The sequence below is a fragment of the Aedes albopictus genome, chromosome 2, assembly GCF_035046485.1.
Source record: "Aedes albopictus strain Foshan chromosome 2, AalbF5, whole genome shotgun sequence".
NCBI classification, from domain to species: domain Eukaryota; kingdom Metazoa; phylum Arthropoda; class Insecta; order Diptera; family Culicidae; genus Aedes; species Aedes albopictus.
Window position 1 is genome coordinate 271433172 of NC_085137.1, and position 17519 is coordinate 271450690.

Here is a 17519-nt window from a genome sequence, read left to right on the forward strand (position 1 = left end):
TACAAAAAATCTACGTAGACAGCCATGTAATTTTACAACGAATATTCACAATAAAATAATAGCATGAAACAAGCTCACCCATTTATGTGTCTCCATCGCTGGTTTTCTGTGTATCACGACGGCGAAGAAATCACAAAGGCAAGCGCACACTAATGTGCATGATTATCTGCAAAGCTACCGCACAACTCCGATCTTTGGCTACCGCACGACCGAACCACCCCTACTGAAACTAATTTCGGCTCTAACACACGCGTACCATACACTAGCTGTATATGTAATGTACCCTTACATTTGCATCTACGTGAATGCTTTAAAATCGCGACTTCGATTTGATGCTCCGCGAAGGCACCACCGGCACATGATAAAATGCGGAAAAAAAGAACGACCACACGCGCGTAGACCACGAGGCTTTACGAAACTCCGAAATGCTAACTTCCGAATAGAAAATAGACAAAAAAAAAACGAACCACCGAAGCAAACGCGCGCGACACCAGCACCCGAACGAAATCCCATCACACACTGATGCACGCTGGGTTCGCCGCCGTCGAAATGCTCACTTCCAAATAGAAAAGAAAATAGAAAAAAAAAAATCGAACCACCGAAGCAAAAGCGCGCGACACCGGCACCCGGACGAAATCTTATCACACACTCTTAAAAAGAAAAGTGTTCTATCCAATAAGATCGAAAAAGCTAATAGGAAGAACACGCCGTGATATAGGCGTACCCTTATGAACGGAGTGTCAATTCCGAAAAAGCTACCGATTGATAGAACTTGTGATGAAAACAGAACAATACATAGGCAGTCGGGTGCCTGAAACTTTTGCCAGTCTTGGTAAGGTGGTTTGAACTACCGCAAAGGTCGTACGGCAGAAGTTTCACGCATTCGATGTATTCGTTCAATACATGTCCTACTTGCCTTATTTCACCTTCTATAAAAAAAAATCATACTTGTTCGCAATCTACCGAATACTATCATATCTATCATTTCATTATCCACTTGCCGGGGCCCGTGGCGTAGTTGGTCACACGTTCGCTTTATATGCGGATAGTCATGGGTTTGATTGCCAGCCCCGGCACTTGCAATTTTTCGTCAGTTGCTCTTCTGGACCCTCTTGTGAGCCCCGTGGCTCAAACGGACCCGGATACCTGTACATCGGCGAACTGCTACTCATAACGGACCCCCAACCGGACTGGAAAGGAACAACGGTCATCCATCATCCTTGTGCTCATCCTTCAACCATGTATAGAGTAGAAAAGTGAAAGCAGCAGAAAGGCAACTAGTTCGATAAAGTAGAATCAAATATACATCTAGGCGCTGTACAAAATGTATGTGCAGCTGTCAATTGAAATCGCTGACGTAGTGCCCTAGTGGACAATACAGCTGTAATTAGGTTAAGTGATTAAGAATTTCATTATCCACTTTGATCTCTACTCCCTTTTACTCTGAGTAGCAAAAGACCGATATAGTCATAAAATGATGAGGTTATAAATAGAATACGGTCGATAAATCAAAATATGTTTGTGAGTAACTTTGAGTAACCACTATGACACCACTGTTTACAATAAGTTAACGTCTTTGTTTATTCATGCATCATTGCTTTCTCACATTATAAATGCAGGAAACTTTGGAAATCAATCAGCTTAACGTTCCAACTGTATATTTGTTACGATGAGACCCCTAGTAGCAACGGCGCTTGTCCATCCGAGCCGCCGAATGCATACACATCGGAGAAACGTCAGCCGTCAACGTCAGCGACTGCTGCGATGTCACGAAGAGGAGAGACAAACGAATAATATGTTATCTATACCACATCAAGTGAAGATTACAGATAAATATTTTGCCTAGTTTATATTGGTTTATTTAATGAATTAAGTGAATTCTAATCTACTATTTTCATATTGCCTACATCTTATACTCGAAGAATTTGTCGGTAAAACTAAAGTACTTTATAAAATCTGTTTAAAATACTTAATGACTGAAATTCATTGATTGTAGATTGAATATTGTATATCGATTGTATATTTATGCGTTATAGTGAATTGGTCGGACAGTACACACTTAATTTTGATTACCGAGTTCGGTAATTTTTTGACGAGATTAAAACTGCTGAGCACCGAACTTGTTTAGCAAAAATGCATTGTTTGCCTTTTCCATACGATTTTGACAGTTGTTTTACTGAACCTCAGTAAAATCGATTACCGAAATTACCGAAATCGTACTGCTGTTATAAACTCGTCAAAAAAGTACCTAACAGGCAATTCAGAAATAAGTGTGTAGGTACATTTAGTTCAATATTTATTCACTTAGATAACTTACGTCTAAATTGTATATCATATTCTGCTTTATCGACCGTATTTTTTTATAACTTTATCATATTATTGCTATATCGTTTTTTTTCTACTCAGAATATAAGGGAGTAGAGATCAAAATTGAAAATAAAATGGTAGATATGATAGTATTCGCGAGGTTGCGAACAAGTATGAAAATTTTTATAAAAGGTGAAATTAGCCAAGTAGGTCATGTATTGATTGTAGAACGACTGATTAAACTAGAACAGATAGACGACGAAAGAATCGCTCCATATTTGTAAAGATTCACCAAAAATTATGAGTATTTTCATAGTTAAAACCATATTAGAACTAACCAGAATAAAATTTCAGCTTGAAGCATTCTATCATACTAACAACGGAGTTTGCTATCGAGACCTTGGTAGAATAACGCCCACATTTCTTTTGTACGTGGGAAGCAAAATGGAGAGATCTCGTGGAAACGATGGGCTTACCTACACCTGTCAATCATGCTGTTCCTGATCGTCAAAACAAACACCGTCTTGTTAGTTGCAGACTTAGCAGCTACAAAGCTGTTATTTATTAGATTCAATTTAGTCAGTAGTCGGTAAACAGTATTTAGAACAGTCTTACAATTCAGTATTTTTCTGTCGCTTTTAGATGGGTCGGTAATTGAGGAGAAAACGTGGAACGTACAATCTGTAGAAATTACACAATTGGTTTCAGGTTATGCACTGTTTTACACGAACTGAATAATGGAAAGAAATTCTTAATTGACTACAAAACGTACCTCATCTGACTGATATTCACATTATCTGTGCGATGCTGACTACTGCCGAATACCGAATACAATTGTTCACTAAATTCAACGAGAACAAACTTAATATAAACTTCAACTAACTTCAGTTCACAAACTTACTTTAGATAATCGAAATATTCCACTGCTAATTTTCATAGGCATACAAAATGTGCTGACTGTGCATTATTACGATATGCTCTGAATGAATCAGTTCTTCTTCAGTCTGCTTCTGTCAGAACTGGCAGTCTACTCAGCGACAGCCGCTCAGTTGCGAGGGAGCGGATGGTGGTTTCTCCGTCGTTTCGCGGTCAACAGTGTTGCCGGTAACACTCCCCCGCCCCGTGAACCACTTCCGTTTCCGGCACGACTTCATCCTTCTTCTTGTCGTTGTTCGTAACATCCAGGACTGCCAGCTTCACTGCCGGCCTGGTGAAGACTCCTCGAGCTGTCTGTACTACTGCACGTCGAACTTGGCCTGATTTGTCCGGAAAGACTTTCAGAATCCGTCCTATTTCCTAACTGTTCCGTGTCTTCTCATCTATAATCACGACTAGGTCTCCAGGCTTCAACGGTTTCACGCTCTCGAACCACTTCGTCCTCTTTGTTAGCATCGGTAAATATTCCAACATCCATCTGCGCCAAAACTCGTCCATGATGTTTCTGACGACTGACCAGCTGTCTCGGAGACTGACTAACTGATCAACTGTTGGCTGCTTTATACCGCGTGAACTGTACAGCAAGACGTGGTTCGGAGTGAGCGCTTCTTGATCTACTGCTTCTAAGGGAACGTAGGTCAGTGGACGACTATTAACGATCCCCTCTGCTTCCACCATTATAGTTTCGAACATCTCGTCACTCGCATGATGCGAACTGTCGGATACTGCTGTCATTGATACTTTTACAGACTTCACCATCCGCTCCCACGGGCCTCCTATATGCGGGGCTGCAGGAACGTTGAAGTGCCACTGCGTACGGGCGTTGGTGAACGTAGCCGCACAATCCTCGTTGATGATCTTAATCCTCTGGATATCCTTTGATAACTGACGGCTGGTTCCAACGAAGTTGGTACCGTTGTCCGAGAATACTTCCAACGGAGCTCCTCGCCGATTAACGAAACGCCTGAACGCCATTATGCAAGATTTCGATGTCAGAGTGTGCGCTAGCTCCAGATGAACAGCTCGAACGGTGAGGCACGTGAACAAACATATCCACCGCTTCACAATACTGCGACCGACTTTCACTTCAAAGTGACCCAGGTAGTCCACGCCGACGTACGTAAATGGACAAATGAAAGGGGTCAGACGAACTTTCGGAAGCGGTCCCATTATCGGTGGAACTGGAGCTGCTTTCTTAATCTTGCAGTACTTACAGCTACGACATACGTTCCGCACTAATGTTCGCATCCTCGGAATGTAGAACCGTTGCCTCAACTCGTTGCACACTGTCTCGGTGTTCGCGTGCAGGAACTGCTGGTAGAAGCTGAGCACAACGAGGTATGTGATCCGATGACTTCTCGGCAACACGACTGGATGCTTCGCTTCGTATGAAATCGATGGAGCTTGTTCGAATCTGCCGCCGACCCGTAGAACTCCTTTTTCGTCCAGGAAAGAGCCTTGAGTACAATGATCAGGATATTACAAAACCCCCTTTTACGGACCGATTTCTAAAGGTCCTGTTAAAAATTGTTTTGAACGATCTATGATAAGCGAGATGGATATATTCAGCATTTTCCACCCCACTGGACCCCTTTCGCAGTAAGTATAACTGCGGGATCGTGAATAAAACTGCGATTTCGCATCGAATCGTTTCAGTGTCTTCTGCGCACTTATTCAGCACCTTGTAATGCATAAGTGCGCAGAAGACACCGAAACGATTCGATGCGAAATCGCAGTTTTACTCACGATCCCGCACTTATACTACCTGCGAAAGGGGTCCAGTGGGGTGGGAAATGCTCAATATTTGCACTATCATGTAAGTGCGTAATTGTCGCGCGATAATGCACTTGGCGCGACACGACGGAACGCAACGTTTAATGTCGCGCGACAAAATCAGTTGGCTACTTTTTGTAGCGCGATTATTTATTGTTACATTACCCCTCTGTTACAGGAAAGAATTTTAATTGAGAAAATAAATTTAATTAAAATTTTCGGATAGGATTTTCAGAAATCATGGGAAACTCATCGAGATTCCTTGGGAATTTGTAGTAGGGTAATTCGCTAATTGTTGAACACTATCCAAATGTTGAACACTTTCTGAATATTTTATTATAAATCTTACTTCAGTAATTTTCATCCAACGTAAACGTAAGATGTAGATGCATATACATGTGGGTCACGATATTGCTCTAATTAAATTACAAAATTAAACATATTTTACGTCGAAAAAAATGATTGAAAATTTTGTTCCGCTGATGACACGAAAACTGCACAATTCTTAAGATTAATTTTAAGAAATTGCTGTTACTAAATAAGCTTTGCGGGCAAATCGACCACAAATATCAAAGACACACCATAGTTAAAAGAACTGGAAGGATGTCATTAACAGTTTAATATTGTTTGAAGTCACATTTTCATTGTAATTTAATTTGAAAAAATATTTTTCTTATCACACTATCATTATGCATCCATGATCCAATTGTTGAACACTAGCATAACCTACGATGTTAGCATGACTGCTAGATTTTCTTTTTCACTTTACCTAACCGTGCATTTCATGGGGTTTCAAAGGCGTTCCAGGGATGTTCTAGGGGTGTTCCAGTGAGCTTTAGAAAGATGCCAGTGGTTTTCAATGGGTTTCAAGGGCGTTCCAGAGGTGCTCAAGAGGAATTCAGAGTGTTAAGGGGGTCCCAGGAGTATTTCAAGGCGTTCCAGGAGGCTCAGGAGCATCCCACGGGTTTTCAAGGGATTTCAGGGTCGTCCCATGAGTGTTCTTGGGAGTTGAGTGGGTCCCATGAGTTTCCAGGAGAGTTTCAGGGGCTTTAAAATGCGTACTTTTTTTCTGTCGTTTTCGTTTCTAATCAAATCTTTTCAGCCATTTTTGCATCTAGTCATGTTTAAAACGATGTCAGTCCACTAGAGCTCTCTTCAAATGTGCGATTACTTGTCATTTAAATGAATTGTCACTAGCTCGGACTAGCTGGGCACAAAACACAAAAAAAAACGGAAAAAAATCCGCCAGAGTGAAAAAATATCGTATGTCGGGTCAAAGTCGGGTCAAATTTTATCAAATGTTGGACCACTGTTGGACTCACATTGGATAACTGTTGGGTCTATGTTGGGTTTGGTGGCCAAAATAAAAACAGATGAATGATAGGTTGATGTCGGGTTATACGTCTTCAATTACGAACAAAGCTTTAACCGTTCAACAATTGGTGAGAACCGTCCAACATTAGGATGAGGTAGCTTAAGGAAGCGTTCAACATTTGGGTTACAGACTTCCCATACAAATGTTCTATTTTCTCTTAGAAAATAGAATTTAAGGGAAAACAAATACAATGGGCAGTATAAGGGATAAGTAGATCTAGACGTTCACTGGATATTTTTCAACTAAAGTGGAATTATGCACGGAAAAACAAACGAAAACCAAAATGCCGGTACTAACCGTTCAACAATTGGCGAATTACCCTATAAGGGATAAGTAGATCTAGACGTTCACTCGATATTTTTCAACTAAAGTGGAATTATGCACGGAAAAACAAACGAAAACCAAAATGCCGGTACTAACCGTTCAACAATTGGCGAATTACCCTAATACTGAATATTTTTCACTATTTCATGCTCTACGACAAATCAACTCATTTAATTCATACCAATTTCACTACTGTAGTATAATTACGGGCAGATGTGTACTTTTCGATTAGAGTGTGGTTGGGTTTATTCTTGGGTTAATTCTGTTTGGGTGTTTTACTGTGTATTTTTTCCGTAATGGGGCGTTTGAAGTTAAGCGTGTATTCTTTTGAAAGTAATTATTTATTCGTGTACAGACAAGCAAAGCGTGCGGAGTAAAAAGTTGAAAATTACACGCTCCGTGGTTTTAATAATTATCCTGCGACAACCATCAGAAGTGAGATTCACGCCGGAAACAGGATAGTTCGCCAACCTGTGAATATGAGCCGCATGACGAAAAGTGATTTGATCGAGTGGCTGCAGGAAAACCAAATCGATTTTCCTCAGTCGGCAACAGTGACGCACCTGCGAGCGCTTTACCAAAGCCATGTTGGGGCACAGGGCGGAGCACCAAACGACGATGAGTCGTTTCATCAGAGAATTAGGAGGAGCAGCTGGACGTGGAACTAAGGCTGCTGAAGAAACGTAAGATGATCGCTGATTTGCGTCGGAAACTGGAAGACATCGGACAAGCACAAGGCAATCCACCGACAATTCAGGATGTTATCGGTTCTATTCCATGTTTTTCCGGAGGTGATTCATCGGACGCGAACAGATGGCTCAGTGATTTCGAATCTGTGTGCGATTCTCTGGAAGGCTGTGATGACTTTAAGCTGAAATACATACATACATACATTTATTTGTTCAACATCATTAAGACAAGACATAATCAACAATAGTACGCCACAATACTCGGTTTGTGGCTGCCGCTCTCCATCCTCGGTCGCGCCCAATGCTCGCCAAGTCACGCTCTACCTGGTCCGCCCATCGTGCTCTCTGCGCTCCACGCCTTCTTGTGCCAACCGGATCCGTTGCAAACACCAGCTTTGCAGGGTTGTTGTCCGGCATTCTTGCAACATGTCCTGCCCAACGTATCCTTCCGGCTTTGGCCACCTTCTGGATGCTGGGTTCGCCGTAAAGTGCAGCGAGCTCGTGGTTCATCCTTCTCCGCCACACACCGTTCTCCTGCACACCACCGAAGATCGTTCTTAGCACGCGTCGCTCGAAAACTCCGAGTGCTTGTAGGTCCTCCTCGAGCATGGTCCATGTCTCGTGCCCGTAGAGGATCACCGGTCTTATTAGCGTTTTGTACATGGTGCATTTGGTGCGTGGGTGAATCTTTTTCGACCGCAGTTTCTTCTGGAGCCCGTAGTAGGCCCGACTTCCGCTGATGATGCGCCTCCGAATTTCTCGGCTCACGTTGTTGTCAGCCGTCAGTAAGGATCCGAGGTAGACGAATTCCTCCACCACCTCGAAAGTATCCCCGTCTATCGTAACATTACTACCCAGACGGATCCGGTCGTTTTCGGTTCCGCCTACCAGCATGTACTTTGTTTTTGAGGCATTCACCACCAGTCCGACCTTTGCTGCTTCGCGTTTCAGGCGGGTGTACAGCTCTGCCACCGTTCCAAATGTTCTAGCGATAATGTCCATGTCGTCCGCAAAGCACACAAATTGACCGGATTTTGTGAAAATCGTTCCCCGGCTGTTGAGCCCGGCTCGTCGCATCACGCCTTCCAGCGCGATGTTGAAGAGTAGACATGAGAGTGCGTCACCTTGTCGCAGTCCCCGGCGAGATACGAATGAACTGGATAGTTCACCCGAAACCTTTACGCAGTTTTGCACACCGTCCATCGTTGCTTTAATCAGTCTAGTCAGCTTCCCAGGAAAGCCGTTTTCGTCCATGATTCTCCATAGCTCTGCGGTCGATACTATCGTATGCCGCTTTGAAGTCGATGAACAGGTGGTGCGTTGGGACCTGGTATTCACGGCATTTCTGGAGGATTTGCCGTACGGTAAAGATCTGGTCCGTTGTCAACCGGCCGTCGATGAAGCCGGCTTGATAACTTCCCAAGAACTCATTTGTTTTAGGTGACAGACGACGGAAGATGATCTGGGATAGCACTTTGTAGGCAGCATTCAAAATAGTGATCGCCCTGAAGTTCTCACATTCCAAATGGTCGCCTTTCTTGTGAATGGGGCAGATTACCCCTTCCTTCCACTCCTCCGGTAGCTGTTCGGTTTCCCAGATCCTGACTATCAGCCGATGCAGACAGGTGGCCAACTTTTCTGGGCCCATCTTGATGAGTTCAGCTGCGATACCATCCTTACCAGCTGCTTTGTTGGTTTTGAGCTGGTGAATGGCATCCTTAACTTCCCTCAGCGTGGGAGTTGGTTCATTTCCGTCCTCCGCTGCACTGGCGTCGTCGTTCCTTCCGTTGCCGTGGGCTCCCGTGCCTACGTTCTCCACGCCGTTCAGGTGCTGATCGAAGTGCTGCTTCCACCTTTCGATCACCTCACGTCCGTCCGTCAAGAGGCCTCCGTCTTAAGCTGAAATGTGCCCGGTGACTAATGGAACCAGGAACGGAGGCTGAATGGTTTCTACGTGTTGACAAGTCTGTAAATTATCGACAGTTCCGTGCTAGTTTCCTGGAAAATTTCGGCCATATTTACACGGTCGCTGAAATTGTTGACAAGTTACGCAAAACAACGCTTCGAAAATGTCGGTTATTGCGTACATACTAAGGATGCAAGAGATCGCTTCGAGGGCGAATATCGACGAGAATCAAACCGTACAATTCATCATCGATGGGTTCCAGGACCGTTCAGCGAACATAGCAGTTCTTTACCCGGCCAGAGACTTGGCCCATCTGAAGCAGCTTTCACGGCGATATGTTCAGTTGCGAGAGATGTACCCTGCGGCGATTCGGAATCAACCAGTCAAGCAAAAGATGAAGCCTACAACAACCAAGTCGGAACCGTCGCGCTGCTAAAACTGTTCGGGTGTTGGCCATCTGTCGGCGGATTGTAAGGAGCTACGCCGGGTGAAGGGCTCTTGCTTCTGTTGCGGTTTGACTCAGCATCTACTTAAGGAATGTCCAACACCAGCTCCACGCAACAACAATCAAAATGGCGGGGGAGACCGTTAATCCGTTGGCAAACTAGGAGCAGTTCTCTCCGAGTTGAATATTGTAAGTATTGCTTTCTCAATTGATTGTAACACACACTCATGTACCTCTGTTATTTCTATGTTCGATACGGGCAGTCCAATTAGTTTCGTACGACGATCGATAGTTAAACAATCGATGGGACCGAGTGAGAAGGTGAATTCAGACTACAAGATCATAGGCAATTACCCACTATGCACATATGGAATTATTGCAGCCATTGTCTGCTTTCGTGACCGTAAAACGTGTTTAAAGGTATCAGGTATTAGAAGGCCGGCTCCAGAGGCACGTTATCCTCCATTTGGGACATTTGTGCCATCGCCATACATATAAGCCTATTTCATCATTTACCTGAGGGAGCATGGGACAAGGGATGGAATGGGATTAGGAAAGGGAAAGGTGATGAAATAGGAAGGGGTGCCCTAGAAGAGGGAATGAACGCATAAGCGCAACGAGAGCTCATAGCCCATACCACAACGGGATTCAGTGCCCTGAAAAGGACATTATAAAACACATAAGCGTAAAGAGAGCCTATAGCTCATTGGAAATAGCTTGTGACGTCATGCGACTTTTTTTGAGGGCCCATATAGCCGAGGCGGTAAACGCACGGGTATTCAGCATGACCATGCTGAGGGTTACGGGTTCGATTCCCAGTCGGTCCAGGATCTTTTCGTAAAGGAAATTTCCTTGACTTCCTTGGGCATAGAGTATCTTCGTGCCTGCCACACGATATACACATGCAAAATGGTCATTGGCAGAGGAAGCTCTCAGTTAAAAACTGTAGAAGTGCTCATTGAACACTAATTTGAGAAGCAGGCTTTGTCCCAGTGAGGACGTTACGCCAAGAAGAAGAAGAAGAAGAAGAAGTCATGCGACTTTCAATATGACATAGAAAGGCACGTCATCGAAAGCATCCTCAATATTCAAGAAATCACCCAAGCAAAAACTACGTTTGAGCGAGTACTTTCTTGAAAACGTATACAACTTTGTGTAAAAGAGTCACTGTGGACATCCCAAATTGGGAGGCATGTGAGTTCACATGAACAGGCATGTCAGCCAGACGAACATCACAAATGTGATACTCGACAATGCGTTTCAAGCATTTTAGAGAGCACGAGGTAACCAGATGAATCTGGAACTCATTCCTTCTTTATACAACGCATGCACCCTTTCGGGATCAAACTATGGAGTAATTTCACGCCATGAAAATACCCAACTACAAGAGTTCAAAACATGTTTGAAATACTCCAAATCCTTTTGGAGAAAAATAGGATAAACCCCCATTTGCACCTGGAGATTTGAAGTAAGTAGAGCTTTTTAGGGCCCACTAAGTCGATTATATAGCTATAATTCTCAAGTGGAAGCTAGATATTCGTAACTATACAAAATAATGGTGTATCCGAAGATATTTTGAACTTGAACGGATCAGATTTCCATTCAGGAATACTTCTTGCGCACAGGTCGCAGAGGACAAGCTTTTTTCAAAGCAATAGTTATGGTATACCACAATGGAGGGGGTTGTAGGTACAAAACCACAATGAAACTCTCTTGGAGTAGCAATGGAAGCGAAATATCCAGTTAATGTGGTCGCAACCAATTAGTACAGGTTCCCTAGTTTGTTGAGCAGGGTCGCCTGAATACGCAAATTTTGCGAAGGAACACTGTGCAAAGAAGGTCAAATGGAGACTCCTCATCTGAAACATTCCAATCAGTCAACTCATGGCAAATTCTGCTCATGCAGAGTTGGGTTCGGTGCAATTCTATGTTAAGTTATCCATGAACTGTACTACCTAAATAATCCATCAAACTGAAGTATCTCAAAATAATGTTTGAGCTACTTCTGATGATGTAATCATCGTAGCAATATTGCCAAATATCAGCGAAAAAATGCTGAATACAAGAGCTTGCTTGAAGGCATCCATAAGGAAATGTTGAAACATACTGTTAACGTTATTCTAAGATATAGCATGCTCGAGGCATGATACTTCATTTATAATGAAAGAAGCAAACTGGGTTCACAAGGTAACCTATACAGAAATTACCCTAGGAAAATGAACTTTTTGAAGTAGAGCCACCTGGACTAAGCACGCTTTTTACACTGAAAATTAATCTGAGGTTTCCTAGCCGTAGGCACTACCCAAACTAGACAGGATTACACTCTTCACAATCACAGCATAAAAAGGAAACATCAACGACAAACCAAATCGGTGTCAATTGAAAAACGCCAATGGCGAAAACGCATTAACCGAAACCATATAGGTAGTAATGTAAGCAAATTTACAACATTTGAATAATCCCGCGCTTATTTAGCCTCAAATTTGAGACTTAAGAAGGGCAACTGATTATCTCGGAGAAACGCAAGGCCCACTGTACTATTGCTCCGGTTAGTGCAGTAAGGGCGTAATACTGTGGAGGACGCCCTAATTCTCCACAGGCTCCGTTTGTGGTTAGGTTTTTATTAGACCCCCTAACCATTCATTCCTTGGCACGGTAAGCATAAAGCCGCATAACACCATGAATTAGGGGCCACCTGTTTAGTGGACTCTTACCACTGGATCAGGCGGTCCGTAGAGTTATTCTTAGCCAATTGAGACAACTGCTACCGGCACTACACAGCTATCTAGGCTGATCGGGAAAAGAAGTTAACATTGATGGTTAACTTCCAAACGAGCCCGAACAGCCCGTCAACTACCCACTATGCACATATGGAATTATTGCAGCCATTGTCTGCTTTCGTGACCGTAAAACGTGTTTAAAGGTACATGTAGTACCCGATAATTACCTTTGTGTTCCGTTGCTATTAGGACGGATTTTTTTGAATGAAGATTGCTTTGTACGTGTAAATATCACAGCCATCCGGGCTGGTGCCCGACCAGCCCGGGACCGCCGCGGCTCGTTCACCACATTGGTGGCAGCGGTGAAGCCGTGTAAAGTTTTTCAATTACAACGAGTGTGGTGTTTTCTGTAACGACGAATTGGACTACATTGGTGGTTCGAATGAGAACTTGTGCGACAGCGAAAGTGATTCCAATAATCGATTCGGTCCTGTGTGTGCTGTTCGGTTGCTTCTACTCTGAGGACTACCTTTGACATCGAGAAGCATACGTGTGATTAGAAGGACGCTGTCTAGAACTGCTAGAACAAACCGTGAAAATGGGAAAAAAGAACTGAGCGTAATTTGGAACTGTACAAATAAAAATTAATTATATCAACCGTGTACCCCATGCGATGCGATCGTGTGCGGTCTAACCGATTGATTCTGCTCCGTGGACGGCAGCACCTGGCGATCGAAGACAATAACAACAAAAGACTGGCTGACCCTAGTCCTGATTCCTGGTGACGTGCTGGTCGAAGACGTCCCGATGATGATCACCATAAGCTTCGTATCGTCGAACAACAACAACAACAACAAAGATAATTAATGAAGAAAAGCGTGAGTAAATAAAATATGAAATAGTATAAAGCTGAGATGAATGCCCTCTAGGGTAAAATCTCCAAAAAAAAAAAAAAAAATAGTATAAAGTGAGATTGTAAGTTCAAAACAATTAAAATGTAACAGCAATGCGAATGTAACAGAAATTTAAAATTGTGCGGTGAACCCTTCCCTAGAGCCATTGAAATAAAATTAATTTAACTAATCTAAAGAGTGTCTAAAATGTCAAATGAAATACATATAGTGGGCAACGCCCAATGATACTCTATTGAGAAGGAGTCGTCATTAGAGTCCACATTTCTCTATTTTGCAGGACCCTGAGGGTGCTCCATTAAAAATGCAAATGAAGCCTACATTTTATGGATGCCAATGATACATATATTGAATCAAAGCAGAGCCAAAGAGCCTGTATAAACAAAAATATTGACCAAAAATCAGAGCCAAAGAGCCTGAGGTCCGAAATAAATAACATATATGTTAAGACCAAATGTGGAGCCAAAGAGCCCAAAGTCTAAAAAAATGTTAGGCAGAGACCTCCGAAAAAAAAAACATATTTTTTTTTCTTTGTCTAAGGGAGGAGGGAACACCAATCAAAATTGGTTTTCATTTTCAATATAAAAATAAAATATAAACACAACAATGTACGAAAAAAGTACATGAGAACCAATCGCTTGCAAAACAAAACAATAAATGTTTAAAATATAGAAACAAGAAATATAAAAAATAAGAACTAAAAAACCTTTTTTATAAAAATTTAAAATTTCAAATTTTTATCAAAAGCTTTTTTTTCTACGGGGATAGTAATGTGGTGTAACTCATCACATGCATTTCCCCTTAGGCACCAACATTTTGAAGAAGGTCATTGAAAAGGGAGATAATACTGGACAAACTGAATCGTTATTGCAGATAACGATCAGGTTTGCTTTTCATTATCTGGTCGACATGAGTCAACCAGTTCTATTTACATTCTCTTTTCATAGACCTTCACCTCATTAGAATTAGTATATATATGTAAAGATTCAGAGTAAAGAAATATAGATTATTAACACAAGAACATCCGAGGAGACTGGTAATGTGATTGTAAATATCACAGCCATCCGGGCTGGTGCCCGACCAGCCCGGGACCGCCGCGGCTCGTTCACCACATACGACACGAGACTTATCGATTCAGTAGAAATGAAACCCAAAGTTGAACTTGAAATTGAACCAGACCCAAATCGGATTAAAATTTCTGGAAAAGTGTTACATTGTGTGTTTGATTATTCGACTGATGCACCTTCAGAAACCCATTACTACCTGTAACCAGTGTGATCATCGACCATCTACTGGGATCTCCATTGGGCAAATTTCCATCCCTCATGTTGTTTCTCTCGAAGTGTGTGTTTCAAATTCGAGTGATTCGTCTTCCGCCCAGTTAAGTTTCGATCCTTCCCACTCTTCCGATACTTCCGATTCTTCCGTGTTGTTTGATTGTTCCGTTCCGCTTGATGAATACAAATCTGTTCCGACGCTGGATCATTTTTCCGTTCCTGATGTGCTCTGTATAGACCCGATTGACAAAAATTGTAATTTTGACATAAATCCAGAGTTGAGTGTTGATTATCGGGATAAAATTCTAAATATTATCCAAAACGACTATGTTGATCTGAGGAATGTACCCATCCAGGAACATAAGTACGAAATGAAGCTGAACGTTACGTCGGAGATCCCTATCAATTTTCCGCCAAGGAGGCTGTCTTATACCAAAGTTGAAGTGGACCGCATTGTTGAGGGATTGATGAGTGCTGGAATTGTACGACCAAGTAATTCTCCTTACGCATTTCCAATTGTTTTGAGAACGAAGAAAAGTGGTGAAAAGCGAATGTGTGTGGATTATCGTGCATTGAATAAGGTGACGGTTCGCGATAGTTACCCTATGCCTTTGATGATTGTATAACATTTCGCCGAAAACCTTTTCGCGGAATTCCTTTTCGCGGTGTAACATTTCGCGGAATGACATTTGGCGGAATGAACCATTTCGCGGAATGCACCGTTTCGCCGAAAACCATTTGGCGGAATGTACCGTTTCGCGGAAAATCGTTAATAAGAACAAACAATTTAACTTATCGAGAGACAACATCATGATGAGATTCAAAATTCAAATCAGCACACGAAAAATGGAATGCTTCATATCAAACATTCATTTTTGTAGCAGTATACTTTGAAGGAACAGCCTATGTATGAAAGAAGGGAAATTCTCTGATAATATAAATTTAGCAGTTATGCCAAAATAAGAATAATGCATACAATTTATGAAAGAACAGTTTTGACCAGAAGAAGGAAAAGTTTCGTATTGAACATAACAGCATATCTGTTAAGAACAGCGTTTGTTTAAAAGCTGGAAAAACCTGTGATACAAAAATGAGATTTTTTCTAATATTTATTATAACAGTTTGAGTTTGTTGGAACATACAAACAATAAATAAAAGAGAAATTTGATAAAGTTATCACAAAGGAGTGTTACTTGGCTTAAAGGTTACGCGGTCACACTGTTTACAAATAGCATCATTTTGGCATAATTACAATACTTTCAATCGATAAAGCTGAAAGTGTGGAAGCTGATAAGCAGATTCAGTTCCTGAATTATGATTCTGGGTCATAAGGCCGAAGGAGATTACACTGAATGGACGTTGGGCCGCACAATCATTGGGCCGAATAGATGTTAGATCAATAAGAAAATAGGCCTCGAAAGATCTAAAGAACACATCTCCCACAGAATAAGCAATAAGACCGCCAATAGATAACTCCAGTGCAACTTGAATGAACAGCCCTTGTTTTAAAGAAAGATAAATCTCTAACGTCAGCAGCCTGGCCAAAAAAAAACTCACCAGCAGTGTTACCACAGACAAACAGGCGTCTCACTCTACTCACTTCCCATCGTTTCCCTTTTTAACGGATTATTCAAATATTCTGTAGTTTGCAAATCGCTTGCTCATGGTGCTTGGCATTGTTTACTCCTGTTTGACGTTTTCTAACTACCGCCATCTACTCAGTGGGTTTGCGAACCACAGCGTAATTAGCATTGGGCGATTATGTTTTCGTGACTATGATTTTTTATCGCATTTTGTTCCAAGTAATACGTCTGTTTGTCTGTGGTGTTACTCTGAACATCAGCCCATTTTTGACAGAATGCAAAATCTCAGATAAGTTAGCAGTTTGGACACTAGCCAACATTTTTAACAGTAAACTTGAAAGAATAGCCTATTATCAAAAGAAGGTCAAATCTCCTATAGAGATATCAATTTGATCATTAAAAACTACACACCATATGAACAGCCTTTAGAGAGAAGAAGGTAAATGATGGAAAATTTAACAATTCAGTCGCCAAACAACAACGTTACTGGAGAGAACAGACTTATTTTAAAGAAATCAAAAACTTTGAAAGAGTCAGCAATATAAGCGTTTGAAAGTACAACTACAGGGGATGGCCAAAATGTTTGGGATAGGCAACTTTTTTTCTCCCACAAAAAAATTCAACATGCTGTAACTTTTAATAGAGTGCATCAAAAAATCTCAAATTTTGACTGTTTGTCAACCTATTATATGTGCATCATTGGTACAAATTTGGGCTCGATTGATTGATTTTTTGCGAAGTTAAAACCGTTTGGGTAAAACACTATTATTTAGACAACTAATTTTTGAAATGTCATATCTCGGAAACCAGTGAACCGAATTGAATGAATTTTTTAACGTTTATCAACAATATATTGATACTCAATACGACGTTATAAAATGTAATATTTTCTCACTGCGAAATAAGTTATACCGGATTGAAATTTTTACCCATATGGAGGAAAATAAGTCAATTTTACAATACCACACAAAAATAACTAAATGTGTTCTTCTTTCAATCTAAATAGGCTCTAATATATCTGATTAGAGATAACTTGAATACAGAAGTGGAAAATCTTTGGATATCAACACCAAAATTTATTGACATTGATGTAAAAAAATTACATTTTTTCGAGAAAAATCGAAAAAGTGTCAATCCATGATAACTTTTTTCAACGTTTAAAAAGTATCTATGTTTTAATAGTTTGTGAAGCATTTATATATTGTTAGTGTTCGTTCAAAATTTCATTCAATTCAGTTCACTGGTTTCCGAGATATGACACCTTAAAAATGAG

General features: G+C 41.5%; 1 protein-coding gene across 1 annotated transcript; it reads right to left on the minus strand.

Annotated features, from left to right (window-relative positions):
* Nucleotides 1-3396: 3396 nt before the first annotated feature.
* LOC134286543 (uncharacterized) lies at nt 3397-7302 on the minus strand. The gene is made up of 3 exons (XM_062848167.1): nt 7279-7302; nt 3609-4554; nt 3397-3563 (listed from the first exon to the last, which is right to left on the minus strand). The coding sequence occupies exons 1-3, from the start codon at nt 7300-7302 to the stop codon at nt 3397-3399; spliced, it is 1137 nt and encodes a 378-aa protein (XP_062704151.1).
* Between the last annotated feature and the right edge of the window lie 10217 nt (nt 7303-17519).

Coding starts and splice junctions, on each gene's coding strand:
- LOC134286543 (XM_062848167.1), bottom strand. CDS start 7,302: ATGGCTTTGGTAAAGCGCTCGCAG. Junction 4,555..7,278: donor CTTTGGTAAAGCGCTCGCAG/GTGCGTCACTGT, acceptor TTCTACCAGCAG/TTCCTGCACGCGAACACCGA. Junction 3,564..3,608: donor AGATGAGAAGACACGGAACA/GTTAGGAAATAG, acceptor CGGACAAATCAG/GCCAAGTTCGACGTGCAGTA.